This window comes from Nicotiana tabacum, chromosome 22, assembly GCF_000715075.1.
Source record: "Nicotiana tabacum cultivar K326 chromosome 22, ASM71507v2, whole genome shotgun sequence".
Lineage (NCBI taxonomy): Eukaryota > Viridiplantae > Streptophyta > Magnoliopsida > Solanales > Solanaceae > Nicotiana > Nicotiana tabacum.
The window spans coordinates 176,601,185-176,623,046 of NC_134101.1; the positions used below are offsets into that span (position 1 = coordinate 176,601,185).

The window sequence follows — 21,862 nt, forward strand, 5'->3', positions numbered from 1 at the left end:
TTATTTTTCAAAAAAATGTCACATTTTCTTCACTCCCACGCGCTTAAAAGAGAGTACACCCACACTCTTTGCCACATCAACGTCCAAGGGGGTAATGACTCTCAAAAGACCAAGTTGAGGGGGTAATTAAGATCACAAATAGTTTAGGGCTGTAACTAATAATCTGTGCCAAGTTTAGGGTTTTTTTTAGGTATTCTCCATTAAAATATAACGAGTTATCGCTTTGTAAAATTTGCTTGTACATTTTTTTTATAGGGAGAACTATCTCAATAACTAAAAAAAAACATATGTAATGTGTTTGATTGGTATAAACACTAACGGTAAAAAATTTACCATATTTCAAGTATGGCACAAAAGGAGTAATATAAGGTGACAAATCAAACTTTAGGTCCGCGCCAAATTCGTTCTCAAGTTTGTCTTTTCACCAAATATCCCTTCAAATTCTCCCAACCATTATATCCCCCGAATTCTGCGTGAAGTTCAACGGAAAACATCTCCCAATAATTCTCCTTTCTCTTTCCCTCCTGCTAAAAATAGCTCCTTCCTAATGAGCCAAACGTATTTCTAGATTTTCCCTTTTTAGACAGCCTTAATTAGCTATCCTTAGCCATATGTATCTTTATATACACCATTTTGCATTTACAGATCCATAAAATTTCTCATTCTTTTGATGCTATCAAGATTGAGTTTTTAGAATTTGGCTCTAGACATTTGGTAGATTTTGCAGATCAAACTTTTAGCTGTTTATAGAAGGCAAATACTAGCATTGCCTAAACCAATTTATAGCATCAAGATTATATTTCTTTTTTAGAAAATTTCCTGCAAAGGGTTGATTAAAAAACATGGGTTGTTTTTCATGTTTTTCGTCGAATGAAAAGAAGGCATTCAAAAGAATACACAGCAACAAAAGAGAAACATCTGCTGCTGCTGCTGTTGCTAATCACAGGGAAAGTCTCCAACAACGTACACAATATTCATTATCGAGGCCAAAATCACAGCAAGAGCTGCATTCTCGTTCTCAGCGTCCACAACCTCCTTCTGGTAAGGTTGTCGCAATGAAATGTTTCATTAAAATGATAACTTTAAAACGGCATTAATTTTGGAGTTTGATTTTAGCTTTTGTTTTTCTTTTTTTGGGTTTTCAAAATTCATATTCTAACTGTGATCAGGACAAGGTTTAAACTAAGCTTTGCTTTGCTTCATAAAGCTATTTCTTTATTCCGGAGGATCAGCTCGCGTACTGTTCTAAATTTGGTGTTAATGGCCCCCTCATCTATAGTTCTGGACTTAAATACAATGCTTTTAGTCCACTGCAAGGTTCCAATTACGCCTAACTAGAGGCGAAGCCAGGGTTTGAAGTTTATTGGTTCGGAATTCTAGTCATTTTAAGTTATTGGGTTCTAATTTAATAATTTATATATATTCAATGGATTTCTAAGGCAAATACATGGTTTGAACCAAAGTTAATGGGTTCGACCGAATCCATATTCGAAAGGCTAGCTCCGCTGCTGCGCCTAACCCACATATCACGTGCTGTGTTCTTGCCATCGAACCAAAGACTGGGGACTGTTTCATAGAGCTATTTTTCTGCTCATTGTGGGAAAATTCTACTGTGACCACAAAAGAAGATAGGTTTCTTAAAGCCAATTTGTCAATAAAACACTTTCAGTGAGTAGATATGTTAAGAGTGTTACCTCTAGCAACTTCAGCTTTCAGAGGAGAGATTCACATATTTTAGTAGAAGCACTGTGGAGATAGGGTGCATTAAGCGGCCGTTCAAGTATTTTAGCTGGTGCTTTGCTTTCCTAATATATAAATCTTCTAACTTTGTCCGCAGAAAGTACTAGAAAGGTGGCAGCAGAAGCCACACACCAAAAGGCTTCTAACAAAGGCGACGGCCAGAACAACATTGCAGCTCAAACTTTCACCTTCAGGGAACTGGCAACAGCTACAAAGAATTTCCGATCAGAATGTCTGATAGGTGAAGGTGGATTTGGACGTGTTTACAAAGGTCTTCTGAACAAAACTGGACAGGTGCTCAAGACTTAAGAAAATTCTACTATCTTTTCTTTACATAGCATTTTGCCCTGAAACTGTACTGATCATCACTTCATTTTCTCCAGATTGTAGCAGTGAAACAGTTTGACCGCAATGGATTGCAAGGAAACCGAGAATTCCTAGTAGAGGTGTTGATGTTGAGCCTTCTGCACCATCCAAATCTTGTAAATTTGATAGGGTATTGCGCTGATGGAGATCAAAGACTTCTGGTTTATGAGTACATGCCATTGGGATCATTGGAGGATCATCTGCTTGGTAATTGTTTTCGTTAGCTTTCTCACATTACATGCATTTGTGAAAATAGCCTCATAGCGACCTATTTCCCTTCTATATTCGCGATCTGTTAACTTTACATACTGAAGCAACACATTGAAAATTATCAAACTAATGGAGAATCATATCTATGTATTTCTTCAGATATTGAACCAGATAAAATTCCGCTAGATTGGTTCACAAGGATGAAAATATCACTACATGCTGCCAAGGGACTAGAATATTTACATCATAAAGCAAATCCGCCTGTCATTTACCGTGACTTGAAGTCCTCCAACATCTTGCTGGATAAGGAATATAATGCAAAACTTTCAGACTTCGGGTTAGCCAAGGTTGGACCTACAGGGGATAACACCCATGTTTCTTCAAGAGTAATGGGAACATACGGTTATTGTGCTCCCGAGTACCAACTAACTGGAAAACTGACTATCAAGTCCGATGTCTATAGCTTCGGTGTAGTTTTATTGGAGCTAATTACGGGAAAGAGAGCAGTCGATATCACGAGGAATGGGCATCAGCAGAATTTAGTTACTTGGGTAAGCAAAACATTTCTCCTTCCTTTCTGCTTTGACATAATGAGCATTTTCATTATTAATATTCTATTACCGAAAATAATTTAAGCTAAAAATTATGTTGTTGTACTTGTTCCAGGCTGAACCAATATTCAAAGACCCAAGAAGATACCTTGAACTAGCTGATCCACTTCTTGAAGCAAATTTCCCAAAGAAAAGTTTCAATCAAGCAGTTGCTATTGCTTCGATGTGTCTGCAAGATGATCCAGCAGTACGTCCTCTGATCAGTGATGTCGTCACTGCTCTCAGTACCCTTTCAATAGCACCTGATGCAGAAGGATTGGATTCACCATTCGCTTCTCCAACTCGAGCACCATCCACAATGTCAATGTCAACTGAAGACAGTATCATATCTACAAATGAATGCAAGCGAGAAGTCGCAGAAGCCATAGAATGGGGTTCAAATTCAAGGACACAGAATGCAAGATCACTAGCATCTTGTGGTTCTTCAGTGTGACATCCAACATTTTCGGCTTATGAGACGAATATCAGATTAAGTGGTATTAAAGATGATCCTGTAGCTTCAGCCCTCCAGAGATGTTGTAAAGTGATGGAGGAATGATCATCTAGTGCTACCACTGTTGGATTCTTTAGGAAAATGAAGTTACATATATGAATAGTACTTTTTATATTGTGTACGTTAACGCAAATTTACAAAATGAACAATTTGTTGACAGCCATTTCAGCAAGGAACTCAAAGGACTGATGTATGCTAGCTAGCAGAATGAAGAATCGTCATGTCATTTGCAGTACTTAATAGGATTTAAGTTATATACAGTGACAACGTAAACACTTGTTACACTATTAGTGTACTTATCATAGATTTTTATCTCTAATTACCTCGTAAATGACCTGATTGTGTTAATATTTTTACACTGTCAGTACAAAGAAACTCTACTTAGTATTGTGCTTTAACTCTAAGAATACAATCATGAGTTGCAGTTCCCATTTTCTCTAAAGATTAAGATCTCGAACTTATAAGCTTGAAATCCTGGTTCCGCCTCTGCAAATAGGTATATCTGAAGTTTGAACTACCGATAACTAAAACTGAGTAGCAACTGAAGTTTGAACTACCAATTTTCATTCCTGCCAATATTTTAAAGATTTTTCAATAATACTCACTTGATTTAAACTCATTTTTCATATTCGAAATACATGATCCCTTTCTTCAAGCTTGCGACAATGCTGATTTGCAATGTTTCAAGCTTTTCTAATACTCAATTGATTTAAACTCACTTTTCATATACAAAAAAAGACCTACTTCTTCAAGCATTATACTTCAGCTGATGTACAATAGATGCAAAATACACTACTAGACAAATAACTAAGAAGAAGAAGCAAAGGGAAGGAGAAGTAGTTCTATCTGAAGTTTGCCTATGTTGGTTACCAGTTAAATACTTGGAAAACTTAACTATAAATTAAATGGAAGTGTCCAAAAAAGATGACCCATGAAATTTTTACGTAAATTTTAACAATCCTTTTTAAAGAAATATTTACCTATATATACATCATTAGAAACTTATTTACTCTCATTATTTAAGTTTTAACTTAATTATAAGTTGATATATAATTTATCAGTTATATACAAATAAATTTTAAGTGAATATTTTTGATGGTAGTCTTTTAATGTAGAAATCAAATTTTATAGATCAACCACTTACACAGATCTCTCTCCTCTTTTGAAGAAAACAAATTTGCTATATTCTTACTTCTGCTTAGATGTTTTCAGGGATTGGTGTCTCGTCTTTTTAAAGTACTAACAGAAATTTCTTCTCCCTCTCTTTTGGCATTCCTTGTCAGTTCCTTTGGTCGAACTTTCCTTTTCATTGTTGCCCAGTGTTATTGCTTGAGGTAATGCAAAGTAAATTGTTCAACTGTCGTTGTTTATAGACATGTTAATCGATTTGATCCCAAAATAATAAGTGAATTAAATAAAATGCAAGACTTAACGTTAAAATCGAGATAAAATAACAGATAGCTTGGTTCCGGGAGGCACCACTAAGAATAACGTTAGACAAAAAATAAAATAGTCTATAGCTTGGAAATAGTGTGTAGCATAAGTTTATCAGAATTTTCGTGTGTTACAATGGTTGTTGAAGCTACTATTTATAGCTGTACCTAGGGAACAAGGTCCTAGGATCAAACCCCTCTTAAATGACAATAATGGGGGTCATTGATGGATATGTAACGGTAGGTCATGAATGCCAAAATTCTCTATAATGGCTGCGTATTTAATACTGAGGAATATTCTTCATTAAATATCATCTGGTGACAAATATTCGTTTGCTCCCGTCGATAATGTTCCCTTCGGGATCTTTCCGGTGCTAACCGAAGCTGTTGTCCTCGGTCTTGGTTTCTACTTGCTTCATCTTCTGTCTGCTCCCTCCCCCCAGTTCCACGTGTCACTCTATCATTCGAGCATTTAATATTAACCAATTTTACCCCATACAGATAGTCCCCCTACTTTTCGGTGGCACATCTTTGTATCACCGGGAAGTTGGTGATGGTTCCTTTCTTGGCGGAAAATTTTCAAAATCTTTCTGAAAAGTTTTCGACACTTGATAAGACGCACATCTCTTCGCAATTAATACCCCAGACACGTGTTACTCCACGATTAGCAATATTTACGCCGGTTCTTGAGGTAATCATCGCCACGGTTTTAGCCGCCTATCCCTTTACTTAGACGATTCATTCTTCTTCTTCCACTTCTACCAGTTTCACAAACTCTTTCAACCTCTTTGCATTCAACTCCTTTCTGCTTTCATCTCTCTTTGATCTTCTTCAAAAAACTCTTATCACCTTCTACTGATTATGTCTTCTTACACTAATTCCTCCAAGAAATCCGGTCTTCTCTTCGGTAGGGACCCGAAGAGGAGCAAAGACAAAAAGGTCAATGTTAATGCTGATCCTCCTACAGTGAGCACCATCATCCCCAAACATCTCAACACAGCCAATGACTTCGAAGAGAAGTTCCCTACTTCAAACCCTCGCACTTGGGCTATTGGTAAATACCCTTCTTCTATTCGCTCTTCCAGGATTGTTAGTAAGAAGGGTTTTACCTATGTTTACACGTATCTCTTCACTGTGAGTCCATTTTCTTTGAGTGAGGGACTTAACCCTGTGATTTTGGAACTATGCCACTAGTACTAGGTTTGTTTGGTATAGGTAGGCCCTTCGATGTGGCGAACGGTGGCCTATCTGCGGCGGTTGTGCCAGGAAACGAAGGAGCCTCTTACCTTGGCTCATATGATGAATCTCTACTCCCCCAAAATTTTTCGTGGGGAAGTAATAAATTTCAGCAAGCGTGGTCACTATGCTTTGCTCACCAACATGGATGCCGACAATGCCCGTGGGTGGATGGAGCGGTTTGTCGTCATCACCACCGGGGATATTATCCTAGTTACAACTCCGTCTTTCCCCGAATCCTGGACTCGTTCATGTAGGTTCATAATTTATCTTTTGCTCCAAAAATATAGGATGTTTCATGTTATTGTTAACTCTTCTTCATTCATTGATATAGCAGTTCGGTGGACATCTCCAAGGGTTGAAGGCCTGGACCGGTAGGTTCAGAAGATTATAGATATCACTACGCCGGAAACCCGTCGGTGAAAGGAATTGGCCCCCTAATAAGGGTGGAGTGCCAAGAATCACGGTAAACAAACTCTTCTTTTATTCTATCTTTGTTCATGAGTAAATTTGCTAACCTTACCTTTTTGTCTGATTCAGGTCTCCTGCAGGGTTCCGTTTTCATCCCTGAGAAGGAGGTTTTTGTTGATCCCGCAGAGGTTGTGAGGTTGTTGAAGGAGGCTCTCACCCCGAGGGTTGCCCTTGGGTCTGCTTCTGGTGTAGGTGCTTCTTCTTAGAATCCCCAGTCGGAGAACAAGCAACCAAAAAGGCGGTGCCTTTCCTCGGTCGAGGGTAAAAACAAGAAAGCAAAGAAAGCCGCGTCCGAGCCAGCCGCAACCATTATGGTTATTGACGATGACAGGGAAGCCAGTGATGAAGGGGCTTCCCTACAAAGGAGACAACGACCTTCATCAGCTGAATAGAATGCCCAGTCTGAAAAAATCTTAGAACCCCAACCAAGGATGATGCCCGAGAGCTTTGGGAGAATTTGAGTTAGTGGAGAATGCTGATTCTCCTGTCCCAACTACTTCCAATCTGTAACGCCGGACACTGTGTCTCTTCTTCCTTTGGTTGGTGAGCAACCAATAAACAACATTGCTTCTGCCGCACCTGCTTCTCAACCTACAATACCATCAACTTCATCTCCTTTCACGCTGGCCATACCTTCATCACCAATAAGTGCTACATCTCCCGCACCGGCCACAGACGCTCAAGAGGAGTATGTCCCTCCTCCCCAGTCCCCCGACCACGGGAATTTGGGGCATAACTACTTGCCCCCTTCTGCAGATCCCCAAAGGAAGAGGGGTGTCTCACTCTCGGTGTCAACGGAGTGCCATCTACTATCCAAGCCGGTGGAACTCTCCAATTATCTGAAGCCGCTGGCTTTAGAGAAAGATAAGAAGAAAATACACTCTCTTTCATAGAAGTGTATGATAAATAACGCCATGTACAATGTAGCAACAGTATTGTACTTGTTCGTTTACTACTTGTTTCTTCTTGACTTGTTATTGCAAGTTTTCTAACTTTGGTATTTACTTCGCAGGCCAACTTCCTCGCTTTCGAGGGCCTCCAAAAATTGATCCTCTACAAAGAGGGATTCAAGTCCGAGTGGGATCAACTGTTAGCCGATAGGTATCAACTTGTTACGTGCCTCCTGGTGCTAGAGGTAAAAATCACAGAGGCGAGTGATCTTGAGGCCCGACTACATCTTAGCAAGTAGGAGGTAGTGGCCATTAGTGAAGAAGCTTCTCAATTAAAGGTTCAATTTTAAGAAGCTAAGGCTAAGTGGTCTGAAGTTCAAGATGCAGTGCTCGCTGCTGACGAACGCGAGTCTGCCTCCATTAAACGAGTGAATAGCTTAAAGGCAACCTTGAACTCCATAGCTGAAGAGGCTGCTGCTGCTGAGGAGAAGCATGCCCAGATGGAGGATAGGTATAAGAGGATTACGGAACACAATAAGGTTCATATAACCACAATCCGTGATCTCGATCTTAGCTTAGCGCCACGAGATTTGAGTGGGATTGGCTTTTGATCGAGGTTGATAGGCGTAAAGCAAAACTTCAGCTCCAAAGGGATTCCCTCATTGTTGAAAAAACCCATTCTATGTACCAGATGAGGAGAAAAACCTTGGAAGAGGTCAAAGTGGTTGTTATTGATATCAACGATGAGATCGCCAAGGTCTGAACGGTGGAGTTAACAGCTCGAGAGCACCTCCCGGCTCAGCCTGATGCAATTGATTCTTCTACTTCCGGCTCTGAGTCTTCGGGAACTGAGGAGAAACTTGAAGAGGATAATGATGAAGGCCAACATCCTGCACCGACGGCAGATCCTCCTACTCTCTCGGGGGCGTAGATGCTTCTCTTCCCCCGGGTTCCGATGGTGACGTAGTTTAGCTTTTTTGCTTTCTTTTCCTTTGTTGTTTTTCCTTTTGCATTTTTGTATTTGTGTTTCTTGGAACATTTAATAAATAAAAGTGTTTTTTTGTTTAAGAATTGCACAAAGTTTATTCTTTTTGGGTTAGTTTAGACAAGGCTTCAGGTGTATTTTCCCCCGATAGCATTTGGGTTCTAGGCATAAACTCTTAGAGAACCAACCCTTTATTGTGAGGGTTTCATAAAAGATGACCCTCTTATGTTTACGATGTTATTGAAGAAGATGTCTCCTGTTCGTTCCAGCACTAGCATTTGAAGTACTTAGTTAACTTTCAAATGATAAAATCAACTCATCGTTTGAACAAGAAACAAGATAAAAATAAAAGGATTTCATTTTATTCCTTCTATCTTCAAAAGTACATAAGCAGTCGAGTGCTGAAAGAGAAGAAATTACCAATACATGTGGCTATTTTGTACAATTTGTTCCTATGGGGCTAGCTGTGCCGTCCCTGATCTCGATGAGGCATATTTGTTCCCGAATTTCATAGTCCCAGTTTCCGTGGAAATCATGTTGTCATTTCTCATACCATTCCCTCCCCAGTGTTTAAATGCGAAGAGTGAGAATTAGAATACTGAAAGTTTTGCTCCTTTGAGGATTCCACTAGTGAATAGTTGGATAATCTTTAGTTCGATAGCAAGCTTTGTTTCCCGTTAAGAACTTTGCTATCGAGCAAAAGATTATCTAGCCACCCCCTAGTGGCTTGTAGAAAAGAGCACTCGTGAACAATTGAATAGCCTTTGGTTCGAAGGCAAGTTTTGCTTCCCATTAGGAATTTGCTATCGGGCCAAAAAATATCTAACTATCCTGTAGTGGTTTGTTATTTCCATGCCTTGTCATTTAAATGTCTTATATTTACTGATGACGTTTTCTTCGTAGTATGTTTTTCGTTGTTGCCTCATTAAAAACCTTTTCAGAAAAACCCAATTGGGATAAAAACTGGGCGAAGGAAAAAAGAGTGCAGCATATACTTTAAGTACAAGTGGTGCTCATCAACAATAATAACTTTTAAGGTGAGTCACATTCCAGTTGCTTGGCAATGACTCCATCTTGGTTTTCTAATTCATATGGTCCTTTCCCAATGACACTTGAAACCCGATAGGGGCCTTCCCATGCCAGACCCAACTTTTTTGCATTGAGCTCCCAGATGTTCTGAGTTACTTTCCTCAAAACCAAGTCTCCCACCTTAAAGTAGCGGAGATTGGTCCTTCGATATAGTATCTTTCCATTCTTTGTTTTTGAGCAACCGTCCTTATGTGAGCCAAGGCCCTGCATTCATCAAACAGTTTCAATTTAACCAGCATGCTTCGTTATTTCTTTCTTCATCTGCCTAGAAGTACCGCAGGGTTGGTAGTCCTACTTCCACCAGGATCGGAGCTTCTGCGACATATACGAGAGAGAAAGGCGTCTTTATTGTGCTTGATTTGGTCGTCGTTTGGTATGCCCACATAACTTCCGGTAACTCTTCGGGCTACTTGCCCTTAGCTGCTTCCAACCTCTTTTTGAGGTTTTGAATAATAACATTATTGGTTGATTCTTCTTGCCCATTTATGCTCGAATAGTGTGGTGAAGATGTGATCCTTTTGATTTTTACGTCTTCAAGAAATTTTGTGACCTTGAAGCCTATTGTCGCAGGCAATATCTTTCGATATTCCGAACCGACAAATTATGTTTTCCCATAGGAAGTCGACCACTTTGCGTCTAATGATATTTTGGTAAGGACCTATTTCAACCCATTTAGTAAAATAATCAGTTAAAATCAAAAGAAATTTTACCTTCTTGGGAGCTGGTGGCAACGATCCAACTATATCCATCCCCTATTTCATGAATGGCCATGGGAATAGTACCGAATGCAGCAGCTCTGTCAGTTAGTGTACCAACAGTGCATGACGCTGGTACTTATCGTATTTCTGAATGAATGCCTTTACGTCTTGTTCCATCCGAGGCCAATAGTATCCTGCTCTGACTAATTTTAGTATCAACGAATCTACACCAGAGTGGTTCATACAAATTCCTTCGCGAACTTCTCTCATGACATAGTTTTCCTACGAGGCTCCCAATCATCGATCCAATGGGCCTTGGAATGACCTTCTGTATAGCTGCCCTCCCTAGAAGCTATAACGAGTTGCTTTGGTACAGAGCGCCCGAGATGCCTTCAGATCATCAGGTAGCTTGTCGTGCTCAAGGTAATCGATGATCTCATTCTTCTAGTCCCAGACTAAGTTGGTTGTAATATTCATAGTAACCATCCACATCCAGTACTGAGTACATGAGTTGTACGACAATACCGTAATCTGATCCCTTCATTTCCATGGATGATCCCAAATTGGCCAATGCATCTGCTTCTGCATTTTCTTCTCTCGGGATGTGGGTGATCGACCAGTTCCTAAATTGTGCGAGCAAAGTTTGCACTTTAATCAACATATTGTTGCATGTGTTCCTCCTTGGTGTCGAAGATTCCTTATATTAGATTTACTACTAGTTGGGAATCACATTTAATTTCAGTGACCTCGGAGTCCAGCCCCCAGGATAATTCAAGTCCTATAATCAAAGCCCCATACTTGGCTTCATTGTTAGTCAAAGGAATAGTTTTTATGGCCTGCCTCAGGATCTCTCCCGAGGGCGAGATTAAGACCACCCCGATCCCCGACCCTTTCACATTGGAAGCTCCATTCATGAACAAGGTCCAAACTCCTGTTGTTGTTTTCGACACCATCACCGCTTCTTTTGTGGCCAAAGGCACTAGCCTGGGACTGAACTCGGCCACGAAGTCGATCAAAACTTGTGATTTGATCACAGTCCTAGGCTTATATTCAATATCAAATTCACTAATTTCAACTGCTCCTTTGGCTAGATTACCTGACAACTCAGGCTTGTGAAGGACATTTCGTAGGGAAAAGGTTGTCACCACAGCTATAGGGTGACATTGAAAATAAGGCATAAGCTTTCGAGAGGCGACTTCGAGGGCTAAGGCCAACTTTTCGAGGTGCGGATAATGAGTTTCTAACCCTGTCAAGATTTTCTATCATAATAGATAGGATATTGCGTACTTTCGTCCTCCCGGACTAGAACATCACTTACCGCTACTATGAGCACGTAATTTTTTTCCGATATAAAATTGATCCTAAAACATTCCAAAATAGCTCTTATTTACTTTTGATAGAATTTTAGGAATGTTTCTATATTTTTCTTAAAGGAAATATACCACTAGGCTAGTTGCCTAGTGGCTAATATATAAATAATAGTCCAAAAACTGGAATCCATTGTTTACAATTTGTCCAATCTCAAAGATGAAAATAACTAATCTAAAACTAAAAAAGCTATAAATGCTAGCTATTACACAGATAGAACTAGGAAACTCCCAACATAAGGTGGTCTATGTATCCACAAGCCAAGTGCAAAACCTTAATGTATCACCTCTAACGCTCTCACCAGGTGCCAAGTTTTGTGTCTCAAAGTACAAGGCAAATGTGAATCTCCCATCAACACCAACAACTTCTGCGACAGTCCAAGCATCTAAGCAATATGCATAAGCTATGTAGGTGAACCTAAATGTTTTAATCAACCATCTTCGCATTCCTCTCAAGTACCATGTGATTGCAATGAAGATGAGCTTGCATTTTAATTTTCTGGCCTTCAAAGTGTAGCATGTCAGGACCTGCATATCAAACGAGCTCCAGGCATTGCCATAATACTTCCAGAATGGGCATGTGAACATGCCAATACCACTGAAAAGTGTCATAACATTGCCTAGAATACCAATGCTACAATAGAACCAGTTGCATATTGCTTGCATTACAAACCAATCTCAAGTACTACCATAACATCTCCAAGTTGGCATGTAAACATGCCAATACCACTGGAAAATGCCGTAACAACACCTAGGTCATCAATTGAAAACAACAAACAACTGCCGGATTCCTGTAAGGTTGTACTATTTGTATCTTTTGAAATCAGTGTTAATAGTTGCAAGTTTGGAGTAAAGATTATAACTCCTTGTGATCCCATTTGTATAAAAACCAACTGCCTACTTTTATGAATTGTTCCATACACCCCTAGTTCACTACCAGATTGATCATGATACCATGCTAATATCACTGGAAAGTTAGTAATATACAGAACCAAATACCAACTAGACAATAAGCATCAATAGACATTTTATTAACATACCTAGCCATCAATATGGTGCTTTTCTTTTGGCTATCCTATCCCTCAGATTAGGAATTTGTGATTTATCCATGTTGATCAGCCTCCTCCCTACACTAGGCAGTTCAGAGAAGGAATGAACATGAATTGTACCTGCAAAAGAGAAAACAAAGTTAGCTAAAAAATCTACCACAGTGTTTCCCTCCCTTAAAATATGTTGGAATATCGCATTGAACTCCTCCTTCATCTCCTTAATCCCCTTAACCTCTGCCACAATGCACTATGGAGGATCCCATTCTCTTTCTATGATCTTCTTCATCCCAAGTGAATCAGTTTCTAGTATAAGAGGATGTAGTCCATCTCTGACTGCCCTTGCTTCAACCACTATATTAGTAGTTTCCTTCAGTTGTTGTGCCCTAGCATACACCAAATCTCCTGCATTATCCCTCACACAAAAACCTGTAGCACTAGGACCAGGGTTGTCTCTTGAAGCCCCATCTGTATTACACCTGTACCATTGTATGGAAATTGCCATGCTACTCTTTTGGTCACAATAATAGGCTTGTAAGCCTCTAAGTATGTGATTATATTCGGCCAAAGAAAAGGCATACGAGGCAACCAATTGTACCTAGTCTTTGCCAAAAAATATAGTGTCTTGTTGCTCTCATGGATAACTCTATGAACTGAAACTGATCCCCTATTCATGTTGGTGTTTTCATCTTTTATAATTCCCAAGTTATAATTGCTGGAGCTGCCTTATATAGTGGTTTCAATTTTGGACAACAATCAGCATTCCACCATGCCCTAATTACCTGCTTCACTTGAATCAATGGAACAATAATTCCGGCTGCACCTAGAAATGTTCTCCAAACCCTAGTAGTTGTAGTTCGTGTCAAGAATAGGTAATCAAATGATTCCTCCTGAGGGTTTTGACAACACCAACACCTTGACATATATATGTAGCCCTGCCTTTTCCATATGTCATAAATGATCAGTTTCAACTCTATAGTCTCCATAGGAAGAATGATATCTTAAATGGTAAGCCCTTGATTCACATGTTCTTAAATTCCAAATTTGGATTTGCCCTATGCCTCACCAATTGCCAAGCACTGCTCACAGTAAATTTGCCTGAAGTAGTAGGTTTCCACCAAGGTGTATCCCAGAACCCATCACTGCCTTCAAACTGTACCTGTTGTTTGATGTGATTTACAATTTCTTCTGGAAATGTTTGGTCTATCAGCTCCCTATCCCATCCATCTTCTTGCCTCAATTCATTAACCTCTTACAGCTCCTCATTAATGAGAAAATCTGGAGGTACTAGGTGATATAAAGCTCCTAGACCTATCCAGTTTTCATGCCAAACATTAGTGGTTCTTGAATTCATCTCCTACCAGATCTCATGCTCCACTTCTTGTCTAGCGTTCAACATTTGCTTCCAGATATGTGATCATTTCCTAAATTGTACAAATGTAGGCAATTCCTTTTTGCAGTATTTGTTCCACATGAAATTTGACCATAGAGATTTTGTGGTCCTAAATCTCCATCATAATTTTGCAAATAGGGCCTTGGACACATCAAATAATGTTCTTCGGTGGATCCAATACTGATAGCATGTGAATAGGCATAATCTGAAGAACACTGCTTATCAAGGTAGCCTTTCCTCCAAAAGATAGCAACTTTCCTTTCTATGAATGTAATTTTGCCTTCACTTTCTTAATAAGATCATCATAATAATCCTTTCTTCTCCTTGTATAGAATATAGGGCACCCAAGATATGTAAAAGAAAATGCACCTCTAGAGAATCTTGTGATATCACCAACTATTTGGAACAATGCATTGGCTACCTTAGAATGCATATAGTATGAGCTTTTTGCTTTGTTGATCAACTGCCCTGAAGTCTTCTCATAATCATTCAATACTGCCATGATCTTCTTCAATGATTCTGGATGTGCTGATGCAAAAATGATGTTGTCATCAGCATATGCAAGATGATTTAATGGATCAGTCCACTTTGGCATCCCAAATCCTACAAATGATTTGTCCTCAAACAGCTTGTTTAAAGATCTAGATAGCACCTCAGTAGATAAGATGAACAAGGAAGGCGACAATGGATCTCCTTGCTTCACTCCTATAGGAGATTTGAAGAACCCTGAAGACTGGCCATTCACCAATACGGAATACCAATTATTAGACAGTAGACTCCATATCATGTTGATAAAGTTTTCAGTAAATCCCATTTTCCTTAATACATGTAGCAAAAACTTCCATAAAACTCTATCATATGCCTTAGTCATATCCAGCTTTATGACAACATTGGCAGGCTTGCCTCTCAATCTTATGTCAGTAACAATCTCCTGAGTGAGTAAAATGTTCTCAAATATACTCCTCCATTTCACAAATCCAGATTGGTTGGGTGATATTAAAGAAGGTAGGGATTTCTCCAATCTATCATGTAGAACTATGGACAATACCTTATTGATGGAATTACTCAAATTTATAGGTCTTAAGTCTGAGAAAGTCAGCACTCTAGGCTTCTTTGGTAACAATACCAAATTAGTATGAGTGATAGACTTAGGCAAAGCAATACCTCCATAAAAATGAAGTACCATATTATGTATGTCATAGCCAATTACATCTCAGCATTCTTGATAAAATAGTCCAATAAATCCATCAGGACCACTAGCACTATCTCCACTTAGCTCAAATACTTCAACCTTGACTTCCTCTAGGGTTGGAAATCTACATAATTTCAAATTTTGCTCTAAAGTTACCATAGAAGGTACATTATCAAGCATTGAAAAATCTGTGGGATCACCTTCATTAGTGAACTGTCTTTGATAAAATTCAACTGCAGCATTGGCCATTTCTTCTTGCTCTTCTAACCAATTGCCATCTCCATTCTGGATCCTTTTCAGTTGCAACTTCTTCCTTTTACCATTGACATGATTGTGAAAGAAATTGGTGTTCCTATCACCCTCAACAAACCATGTCATCTTACCTTTTTGCTTCCAGTATTGCTCCTTTATACTCAAGTATTTCTTCAATTCTGCATGGGCTTTTTGAAGAAATATTCTGTTCTCAATAGTTGGCTCCTCCTCAAATAGCATTTCCTTGACCTTTACAATGTCTTCTAGGATAGCTAGCTGCTTGAAAATGTCTCCAAAGTTGTCCTTGCTCCATTTAGATAAAGCTGCCTTCACTTTCTTCAGTTTATGCTTGAACATTAGAAATGAATCTCCAATGAAATCCGCCTTCCAATTCTGCTTCACCACCTCCTTGAATGTAGCATGTTTTTTCCAGAAATTCAAGAATCTGAAAGGCTTGACAAAGCTTGTAGTTTGCTCCCCACAAGTCATAAGCAATGGAGAATGATCTGAGTATGCCCTAATAAAATGTTCAACTTCAATTGTAGGTAGCATATTTTGGAATGGAAAATTAACAAATATCCTATCCAATATCTTGAATATACACTCATCATTAGGCCTTCCATTCCACCATGTAAAAGGACTTCCTTTATAACCTTGATCAAACAACCCACAAGAATTGATACAGAATGCAAAATCCTCATATTCAAGAGGATGAACTGGTAATTCCCCTATCTTTTCATCTTCATATAATGCCACATTAAAGTCCCATCCTACTAACCAAGGAAATTCCATATCACTTTCCAGATAGTATAGGTTATCCCACAATTCCAATCTCTCCAAGGATGAACACTTTGCATACACAAAGGTCATCATGATATATTGCCCAATATCATGGTGAAATACTTTGACAGTCACCTGTTGTTCAGTTTCCACAACCAATTCCCACTCCACCACAGTATCAAAAAACAACCATATCTTCCAATTCACATTTGAAAAGGCAGACTCCATATTTAATCTTCTCATATACCTTTGTATGTAACCTTTTTTCTGTAATGACTCCATCAAAGCAATGACAAAAAAATTGTGCTCCCTTTGCATATTAATCACCCAAGGAAAGGCATGTTGAGTATTGACTGACCTAATATTCCAAATCAAGGTCTTGATCATCATTTCGTTTGTGAGGCTGCTCTCCTGGGCATGATTCTTAGAGCTTGAAGTGGTTCTTTAGTCTGAGTCAGCTTCTTTGTCTTCTTACCTCCCTTTGCACTAGTTCTAGGGGACAAATCAACATCCCATGCTATTTGCTTGAAATTTCCAGCAATTGACTCATCATCTCTATCACGACCCAAATTCTACTAAGGGTCGTGATGGTACCGGACACCGCTGTTAGGCAAGCCAACCATACTTAATTAAATTCTCATTTAAATAATTTTGAAAACCATGATTCTTCCTTCAATTTTACTAGTAAAAGATAATCGTTTCAAATCAGATATGAATGTTAAGAAGTTAATACAAGATACCCCATAATCATCCCAGAACCCGATGTCACAAATGCATGAGCATTTACTAGAGAATGCAATAAAATACAGTAACTGTCCGGAATACAAGGGGACAAAAATGAAAAATACAGTAAAATACTCTGAAGGGGACTCTGCTGGCTACAGGTCGTCTCGATAAATACAGCTCACCTAAGTCTACGTATCAACCATGCCGCTATGCCACTAAGCCACTAGCCACACTTGAACCTGTGCAATAAAAATGCACAACAAGTGTAGTATGAGTACGAAAATAACGTGTACCTAATAAGTATCCTGTCTAATCTCGAAGAAGTAGAGACGAGAGGTCGAATTCGACACTTACTAATGGTCCAATGATAATATAGAAAAAAATGTAAGGAATTCATGGATTTCATAAAGCAAAATTTAACTCATAAAACTGGAAAGCAGGTAAACAACTTCTCAAATAATAAAGGATTTCCAAAGGTTTACTTTTCATTATCTTTATCAATTTATCTCTGACCAGGAAGGGGCAATTATTAATATTTAAAATTCTCAAGCAAGCAATACAAGCATGCACATATCATGCCGAGGTCGTACGACCCGATCCAACTATATTTAAACTGTGCACTGCCAGAGGGTCAAATGGCGCGAACCATAGATACATCTATTTAATCTACCGAGGCGTTCGGCCCGCTCCAAAGTTTAACACATACAGACAATCAATCAAGAAGTCAACAAGGAATAATTATCCAAAAAAAGACAATTCTCTTTTAACAATTTTATAAAATGAAGTTTAATCCTTTTAGAAATCCATTTACCAATTCGATAGGATTTAAGCAATTCAACTGCCAATAAGATTACAATTATTCCAAGTATAGCATGCTTTTGGGTCCGTGACTACCCGGACTTAAACATAATAGTAGCTACGCACGGGCTCTCGTCACCTCGTGCGTACGTAGCCCCCACAAATAGAAGCACATATCCAATTAATTCACCTATAGGGACAATCCCCTCTTACAAGGTTAGAAAGGAGAATCACCTCGCTCCGAAGATCCGTAACCGGTATTCCACGCCCTTCCGAAGACTCGAATCGATGCAAAAAGCTCCATTAGCCAATGATTATGCAAATCCATTAATATATGTTCAGTTACTCATTACAATCCAATTTATAACAATTCCTAACCCCGATCGAAAAGTTGACAAAATTTCCCTCGAGCCCACGTGCCAGATTCCAAAATATTTCAAAGATAAAGTTTACCCATGAACTCACGAACTCAAATATATGATTTTCTCCTAATTTCATACCCAAAATCGTGGTCAAAATCCAAGAATATCGATTTTCTAGGTTTTCCCTCAACCCCAAGTTTCTACCAATTTTCATGCTCAAATCCGTAACAAAACCATATAATTAACTCATAAGGGGTGAAATTAACTTACCTCATGGTTGATGATGAAATCCCTCTCTTGAAGCTCTCCAAAAATTGCCCAAACAAGAGTAAAATGGCCAAGACCCTCGATTTTAAAGAACCTTACTGCTTCCAGCAATTTCACACCTGCGTTCACACGACCGCTTTTGCGGTTCCATAGGTGCGGCCCCTCTACCGCTCCTACAGTTTCTCTCCGGGCTCCCCTTTTCCGCTTCTGCGCCTCGACTCCCGCAGGTGCGGTCCCGCTTCTGCAGCGAGATGACCGCATCTACGGTCCTTACACTTCCAACCCAAAATCACATCTGCAGCTCTCCTGACCGCTTCTGCGGCTTCGCACCTGCGGCCCAAGCCTCGCAGGTGCGGTTACACTAGAAGACAGCTGTTGCACTTCCTCTTCCAATTTCTAAAATTGATCCGTTAACCATCCGGAATCCACCCGAGGCCCCCTAACCCCAACCAATCATATCAACCAGTCCCAAAACACATTACAGACTTGCTAGAGGCCTCAAATCATATCAAACAACTCTAAAATCATGAATCGACCCCCAATCTAAGCTTAAGGAACTTTAGAATTTCAAACTTCTACATTCGATGACGAAATCTATCAAATCACGTCTGATTGACCTCAAATTTTGCACACAAGTCATATTTGACTTCACGGACCTACTCCAACTTCCGGAATTGGATTTCGACCCTGATATCAAAAAGTTCACTTCCGGTCAAACTTCTCAAAACCCTTCAAATTTCTATCTTTAGCCAAATGACTCCAAAATGACCCACGGACCTCTGAATTCACTTCCGATCGCGCTCCCAACACCAAAATCACTATACGGAGATATTCCCAGACTCGGAATCCCAAACGGACATTGATAACACTGAAATGCACCTCAACCCAAACTTATGGAATTCTTCCAAAAATGCTACTTCCACAATAGGTGCCGAAACATTCCCGGGTCTTCCAAAACCCAGTCCGGACATACGCCCAAGTCCGAAATCATCATGCAAACCTGCTGGAACCTTCGAATCCCGAATCTGAGATCGTTTACTCAAAAATCTAACCTTAGTTAATTCTTTCAACTTAAAGCTTCCGAAATGAGAATTCTCTTTCCAAATCAACTCCGAACTTCCTAGAATTCAATTCCGATCGTGCGCTCAAGTCATAATACCTGAAGTGAAGCTGCTCATGGCCTTAAACTGCTGAACGACACGTTAGAGCTCAAAACGACCGGTCGGGTCGTTACATTCTCTCCCACTTAAACATGTGTTTGCCCTCGAACGTGCTAAGAACTACGCTGGAGTTGTTCGAAATCACTGTTTAACACCTCGAGCACCTACCCATGCTACCATAACTTAGTTGGGCACCTTAGCTTGATCAACCTGAAGATATACTTTCACTTAAGCGAATAAGCCTTAGAGCCCAATTCCAACATCCAGAATTCTCTGCCAGGCCTGTTTCCAACATACGAACACTGTATCAATCACCACATATTGTACCAGAACATGACTGCATACCTTTGCTAAATTCACACCTTGCACTGCTTTATTCACAAAACCACAATAATATCCTCTGATAACAATAGTCGAAATTTCCACGATCCTGTTGCTCCCATTGCACTTCATGACATACATAGATCTTGCTCTAAATCTTACAATACCTCCACGACGGAAGAGACATGTAGAAATTCATAACCAACTGCTGAATCAACAAATCAGTGGGTCCATACATCTGATAAGAACCATCACCTCATTCTGAACCAAATAATGGTCTTTGCTTTTTAATATACTTCATATAATCCGATTGCACTGATCCTAAACCCAATGATCTCGTCTCACCCAGTACAAACTGATCAGGCAATAAGCCACCCAGACATGATCAAAAGTCTCATATGATGCCACAATGTGCCAATAGGCTACCAATTCGAACGCGATACAAAAGGAAAATGAACTCTGAAAAGGAAATCCAATTACCCCGTTCGCGAATCATACATGCGACGCGATCAATATAATTAAACAAACACCCTGCTCGCGAATCATACATGCGACGCAGGCACACAACTAATATGAGTTTTCCTTAGAAAGATATGAAACAAAACATATAAAAACAGATATAGGAATCTATACTCAACATCACACTGTTGCGGCGTGCAACCCGATCCAAATAACATACCCATGGCGGTGTGCCACCGTTCCACACATAGAATTCATATAAGGAGATATGCATCGAGCTAAATTGCTCATCACAACAAAATACCCAATATTGGTCACAAGCATGCTATGTGCATAATACCATCCCTGGGGAGACATATAGCACCATAAGCTATAAAACTCAAGCACGACTGAGGTGCAATATATGATCTGAATCTCAAGAGCCATCCTACTCATATAACATCATCTCTACACGGAACCTCAACACATAAGAAATTCACCAAGCCATCTCACAATTCACATGGAGCAATATATCATTACATGAAATAGCTGACGACGGAATAATACCCCGACTACTCTTCCATAAGGAGTATTGCTGAAATGAACACATCTGGCTTGATATAGAACCCATATTCACATTTAAATCCATCCACAAACCTCAAACAGATTCTCATCGCACTGAAGTAAGCTAATAACCTTTCAAAGGTCCATCATAACTCCCCTTTTCTCATAACACACAAGAACAACCATCATAACCAGAGTATTCCTCCACAGTCCACAACCCAATAAACCGAGTGCCCTCCAGGCATCAATTCTCAATTTAACGACATCACTACAATCTTCACACTGGGTTTAACTCTTCAATAAATCAAATGGCTACATGCCACACTTATACAACCTTCCCATGGGGCACTCTCCCATAACCTTCCGTAACAGATAACAGGTCGGTACATCCAAACCACCGGCCACACTAACGCTGAAAAGCGATCAAGAATCCTTAACCAGGATGCAAAGCCTTTTTCACAAAACACCGATCTCAGGTGACGCTGAAGACAATACCAACTTATTTTAAACATCGAAACTCCTTTCCTGCTCATCCGAGCTCGTGACATCCTTGTCAACACCTAACTGCAACCTTGATCCTCACTTCCAATTCCATACCACTCACTGCACCCAACATGCCAATATATGATAGAACACGATTTTCATCATAACTCCGGAACCACTAACAGATTAACACTTCATCATATAAAAACTTTTCACTTAACTCACTTCAGGAAAACCATAGCAGCACGCAGGTGAATTCTCATAACCGTAGAATATGCAAATCTCTAAGTACTGGTCTAAGCCATCATAGTCCTTCCGGGATCTGCCTACACATAACAAGCCATAATAATAGAATACTTCTAAATAACATCAATTACGGCGGCCGACAAGCCTCACACGCACCGTCACAAATTACTTGCATAACTTGATCACGCTGAAGGAACTGATCACTACCACCAATATACCAATTCAACTATGGCTAACCAATCTAT

At 39.6% G+C, this 21,862-nt stretch overlaps 2 protein-coding genes across 2 annotated transcripts; one reads left to right on the forward strand and one right to left on the reverse strand.

The window, feature by feature from the left end:
* Positions 1–478: 478 nt before the first annotated feature.
* LOC107782238 (putative serine/threonine-protein kinase PBL25) lies at positions 479–3,711 on the forward strand. Its single transcript, XM_016603103.2, has 5 exons — positions 479–1,041; positions 1,838–2,034; positions 2,124–2,313; positions 2,476–2,867; positions 2,983–3,711. The coding sequence occupies exons 1-5, from the start codon at positions 843–845 to the stop codon at positions 3,358–3,360; spliced, it is 1,356 nt and encodes a 451-aa protein (XP_016458589.1). The 5' UTR covers positions 479–842; the 3' UTR covers positions 3,361–3,711.
* An 11,530-nt stretch (positions 3,712–15,241) lies between these two features.
* On the reverse strand, positions 15,242–16,570 carry LOC142176169 (uncharacterized). The gene has a single exon (XM_075243253.1). The coding sequence runs from the start codon at positions 16,568–16,570 to the stop codon at positions 15,242–15,244; it is 1,329 nt and encodes a 442-aa protein (XP_075099354.1).
* Positions 16,571–21,862: the final 5,292 nt, after the last annotated feature.

Coding starts and splice junctions, on each gene's coding strand:
- LOC107782238 (XM_016603103.2), top strand. CDS start 843: ATGGGTTGTTTTTCATGTTTTTCGTCGAATGAAAAGAAGGCATTCAAA. Junction 1,042..1,837: donor GCGTCCACAACCTCCTTCTG/GTAAGGTTGTCG, acceptor CTTTGTCCGCAG/AAAGTACTAGAAAGGTGGCA. Junction 2,314..2,475: donor ATTGGAGGATCATCTGCTTG/GTAATTGTTTTC, acceptor GTATTTCTTCAG/ATATTGAACCAGATAAAATT.
- LOC142176169 (XM_075243253.1), bottom strand. CDS start 16,570: ATGCAAAGGGAGCACAATTTTTTTGTCATTGCTTTGATGGAGTCATTA.